This window comes from Achroia grisella, unplaced genomic scaffold, assembly GCF_030625045.1.
Source record: "Achroia grisella isolate CSIRO2021 unplaced genomic scaffold, CSIRO_AGI_Agris_v1 utg640, whole genome shotgun sequence".
In the NCBI taxonomy this organism is placed as follows: domain Eukaryota; kingdom Metazoa; phylum Arthropoda; class Insecta; order Lepidoptera; family Pyralidae; genus Achroia; species Achroia grisella.
The window spans coordinates 6,941,165-6,946,188 of NW_026712977.1; the positions used below are offsets into that span (position 1 = coordinate 6,941,165).

At 32.4% G+C, this 5,024-nt stretch overlaps 1 protein-coding gene across 2 annotated transcripts; it reads left to right on the forward strand.

Annotated features, from left to right (window-relative positions):
* The first annotated feature begins 612 nt into the window (after window positions 1–612).
* On the forward strand, window positions 613–3,717 carry LOC131849248 (G-protein coupled receptor 52). 2 transcript variants are annotated; one of them, XM_059199279.1, is made up of 3 exons: window positions 613–790; window positions 1,328–1,584; window positions 2,029–3,717. In XM_059199279.1, the coding sequence occupies exons 1-3, from the start codon at window positions 613–615 to the stop codon at window positions 2,623–2,625; spliced, it is 1,032 nt and encodes a 343-aa protein (XP_059055262.1). In that variant the 3' UTR covers window positions 2,626–3,717. The 2 variants fall into 2 exon arrangements, with proteins under 2 accessions (XP_059055262.1, XP_059055263.1); XM_059199280.1 differs by having other exon boundaries at window positions 1,328–1,572.
* The last annotated feature ends 1,307 nt before the right edge of the window (window positions 3,718–5,024 follow it).

A 5,024-nucleotide genomic window follows, 5' to 3' on the forward strand; every position in this document is an offset into this window, starting at 1 on the left:
ATCGTTTATCTCTAAAAATAATCTGGAAAAGGGGTGAAATAGGAAATGACATGTACTGTGTGTACAGATAAAGTTATATAACTAGTAGTACTTTTTAAAAAAGAAGGCAATTTTTTTTAATTTTTTTTTACCTAATCTTAGTTTGTTGATGTGTGTTTGGACAAATTATAATGTTATTCGCATCAAACAGTCAAGTAAGTAGTTTATGTTATACTTGAAATCTTTTTCATTTGCTATTAAACAATGGATGAAAATGCCTTATCTCTTATTCTATATCGGTTGACATCAGGGTCTACTTATCACATTTATTTTATAGACTCATATACATCCTGTCTGTCTGTTTTGTGTCCTCAATCTCACGAGATCTCACCCAATTTATGTTTCTGGATTGACCTCGTAAAATTGCTCGTAATCCTATGAAATTGAAGTTGTATTTCCTAATGGAAATCTAAACTATCGTATCGTAAGTTCTAATCGTCGTTTAGTAAAACATACAAATTCATATATCCATATTTATAATAGCGATGCTGAAATCGGACTATTCCTTTTTCACGATCACATCATATCATGAGAACTGATGTATGGATGTTAACAATAGATATATATACAGATATGCCAGCCAGGATGATGAGTGTCCGCGGGAGTGCAGGCAGTGCGGGCGATGTGAGCGTGGCGGATAGCCCTCTGGCTACATTCGAATCACTCACGCAAGCCGCCGTTATAGCCGTTATGGGTGTCGCCATTGTTGTGTCAAATCTTCTTATTATAGCTGCTTTCCTCAATTTTAAAGGTAAACTAACAATAGAAGTGAAATTGCTTTGTCAGTATCAAACTTTGTCAGCACGATATTGCGATGGCATTGTTGCAAGCATGGCATTGTTGCAAGCACGTTTTATTCACAAAAACTACAGAATAGTTGGTTTTGAACAATAAATTATATAAACTAATGTAGCAAACAAAACTGGTGGTTGCGTGTTGAAAACAGAACTGTCACATTATGTGTGGCATTATTCACACGAACAGTAAACTACTGTGAAACTCGACATACAGTTCATATGTAGGTATAAATTTATTGTATACACATTTATATTCACAACATAACGTGTACATTTGTATATTATATTAAAATGTGTATCTTATTTATGTCCGCCCTTGATCTGTTTTATACACAACACTATTAAAGATGTCAATTTATAGTGTATGAAATTATAACCTTTGTAATCTATAATAATAATGACACGCTATCGCTATCACTTGTTTAATAAATAAACGATATCCATAATTGATGCAGGTATACGTGAAACAGTGTGCTCTGTTATATTTTCAGGTCTCTCCAATGAAGTGATAAATTACTACTTACTGTCCCTGGCGGTGGCGGACTTGCTATGCGGCGTATTTGTGGTACCTTTGTCGGTGTACGCTGCTATCACAGGTCGCTGGATGTTTAGCGACCTAATGTGCCGACTCGCTGGTTACGTCGAGGTCACTCTGTGGTCCGTTTCTGTTTATACTTTCATGTGGATATCGGTAGACCGCTATCTCGCGGTCCGGAAACCTCTCCGATATGAGACGGTTAGTGCAACGGTACTTATCTTTTATAATATTTCTATTATTCACCAACATTTCATCCTTTTGCATATCACTCCCCTAGCTCATTCACCTTACTGAATATTAAGCGATGCATTTTGTATAAATCCAGATAATACATTTCACCCTTTTGTACTTTTCGATTTGTTTCTGCTAGTCAGTTGTAATTTTTATACTTAATAATCGAATGTTAATTATTCTACTTTTGTACAGTTTTGGTAGTATTATCGCATATTTGGCGAGGTTACCAGCTTTGGTAGATAATTGAATGACATAGTACTATTTAGATACATTTGATTTTAATCAGTAATTTTGATTAAATTAATAAATTTATACGAATTTACGCATCGAAACGTTAGATAACCCTCTTTTAACTTCACAATAAAGCACATTCATACTACTACATTATTTCAACATATAATGCGTCAATATGACTACCAGGTACAAACTCGCACTCGAAGTCAATGTTGGATGGTTTTTACTTGGATATCCGCTGCCATGTTGTGCTGTCCACCTCTACTTGGATATAAAAAGGACGCAAATTTCGACAAGGAGACATTTATCTGCATGCTGGACTGGGGCACTACGTACGCTTACACTGCAACACTGGGAATACTCGTTCTAGGCCCCAGCGTTATTTCTATAGTTTACAATTATTTTTACATCTTTTCTATGAAACGCAAGCTAAATAGTGGCGCGCCTATACATGATAAGGAGTATGCTACCGCTTTAGCTGAAAATCTGTCTAATCCAAGTCATTGGATGAGTTTTGTTCTCGTATGTGTTTTTTGGCTAAGTTGGGCACCCTATGCTGGAGTGAGATTGTATGAGTATTTCACCGATCAAGAGTTAAAGATTCCAATGTTACATTTCGGTGTTGTATGGCTTGGAATACTAAATTCTTTTTGGAAAATCGTTATATTGATATCTCTGAGCCCACAATTTCGCCTAGCTCTCAGAATTTTGTGCTTGACGGCATGTTGTCGTACCAAGGGACGTTTGCAAGCAGAACTGATAGGAATGGATAATGACGATTAACCTTTTTTACGACGAGCTACGAGCATTTTACCAGTACATTGTTTAAATTTTTATAAAAGAACATACGAGAAAATATGGGTATAGAAATAATCCAGAGTTAATATCACTTTAAATTACTTTGGATTATTGGGTACTGATAGGTACGTATTGTCACCTGTTTGTGAAACTCCGTTTGTACAGTGCGATGCGATTATATTGTAGTTATTTACTGTAGTGTGAGACAAAAATAAATATTTTTACACATGTACAAGATGTAAGGGGTTTATAAATATTACGATGCATTAAAGTTATAATAAGCCTAATTTCAACTATTAAAGTAGACTAGTTCCCGATGTTAAGATTCTCAAGAGTTTTACATGTAATCTTAATTTATGGTGTATACGAAACCCTAACTGTCCCGTGTTTCTTTTAATACAGCTATTGCCATATTCATTCTTTCAATTTAATGAGTAAATATATCGTGAACGGAGTCGTTGTAGTGTCGCGAAATTTTCATCGATGTTAGCGGGGAAGGTGTTCCGAAATTTCAAATATTATAAATATTTAAAAATTATGGACTTCTAAATGAAACAGATATCCTTAAATATTAATTATCTCGGAACTTTATTTTAATATAACTTATTCAAAAAAGATATACATAGATAATTCTCTTTTTTTATGACACTCTTGTTCTTACGTTTTGTCTCATGCTTCAGTGTCTTAAATACTTGCGGTATGTTCACGTAAATAATGATAAATATATTTTGTTAAGGGCCGCTTATCAAGCAATTTATATTAAGTACATGAAAATATGAATTAAAAGGTTGTTCTTAGACATTTGTATTAAAAAAAAAAGATACTTCTCGGCCTAGTATGTAATTAAAATGAGTACAAATTATCCGAAAAGGAAATAAATGTCAGTTATAATCTATGCTTGTTACGTTTCACACTGTGCCAACGCCGAAATACGTTACGTGTTACAATGTAGACAAACGTCATGAGTGTACATACTAGTATATATGTATCTAATTATTGTAAATTTTATATTCATATGTATTGTATCAAAATAGTATTTTATATACAGGCGTGTTTCATTTGATATATTTTCGACATTGAGCGAAATTAAACAATATATGTATTTATTCTGACAATAATGTGTTTGGATTTAATATTAATGAACACACTGCTAGGTGCAATAATGGTATTCATATCATTTTCGCGTGTTATGGTTTTTGGTAGATATGTAGTCATAGTATATTTACTTAATTGTTACTATAGAGTCTTAAATTTGTACCTCCTGTGCTCTTCTGTTAATTACGTATTTATTAAGTGTAATGTAATATAAAGCATTACAATTTAGCTATTTACATTATTGCCGATACATGTTTATATTTAAATTATAAAGCGTGCCTATTAAATTGACATTTAAATTTTCAAAACTTAAAGCTATATAACTTCTCACAAAGTCCAAAAGAGTACACTTTATAAATATTTATGTATTCCAATGTCTTCAAATCGTGTATTGCAATTGTAAAAACTACTTATCAGAAGTACACTTAAAATTACAGTTTGTAGATATCCTTTGAAAAGATGAAATAGCAAGAAATGGTTTTCTACTTTTTTATTTTTTTCCGACGTAATTGGAAATGCAGTATTACAAACAATGGCTGCGAGTGTTCATACTGCTCTCTCAAATTGAAGGCTGTGCTTATGATATTTTGTGTGTTAAATTAATTAATTACACATTTAGTTTATTAAAGTAGAATATATTTTAGTTGTAGTAAACTTTATCAATGTCGGGTATTCCTAAAAATGCTGTTTAAATTATAAACGTTATTGTTATTATAAAACACATATTTTAATATGTTTATAACAGATGTTAAGCAAAAACGTGTAACTTTTTATTAGGCATTACATATATTTTTAACTGTACGTAAGTCTATTGGCTTTTTTGAATAGATACTTAATTCTCTAGTAGATTTCTGAATGATCATACGTATAAGTTTTAAATGGTTAAATTAAAAGTTATATGTCGGTATCCTTTACCCACTTACACGTTATACACTTTTCTCTCAGTCAAATTAAGAAGAAATCGATCATATGCAAGTCAATAAGGTGATTTGCTTTATTCACACATGGGGACAATGATTGATCTAACCTACTTAATAATTTAGATCAATTTATACAGGTTAGTAAGCGTGTACCTGTTTTAGATCAATTACAAATGTAGGACAGATGGGACATGTCAACAGCTCTTGTAATCCGTTTATACAATGCAGCGTTGGTTCAAATCCACTGTATAAACGGACATCGTGACTCGCAAATGTGGAACTATAATTATTGTTACTTATGGCATTCTACTATTAGTGTCTTTATTTATATCTCAAGGGTTTTAACATATTTATAGGCAGGAGTAGATA

What these genes read in the sequence shown, in the direction of transcription:
- LOC131849248 (XM_059199279.1), top strand. Translation starts at nt 613, where the DNA reads ATGCCAGCCAGGATGATGAGTGTCCGCGGGAGTGCAGGCAGTGCGGGC. An exon ending in TGCTTTCCTCAATTTTAAAG is followed by an intron (nt 791 to 1,327) that starts GTAAACTAACAA and finishes TTATATTTTCAG; the next exon opens with GTCTCTCCAATGAAGTGATA. An exon ending in ATGAGACGGTTAGTGCAACG is followed by an intron (nt 1,585 to 2,028) that starts GTACTTATCTTT and finishes TATGACTACCAG; the next exon opens with GTACAAACTCGCACTCGAAG.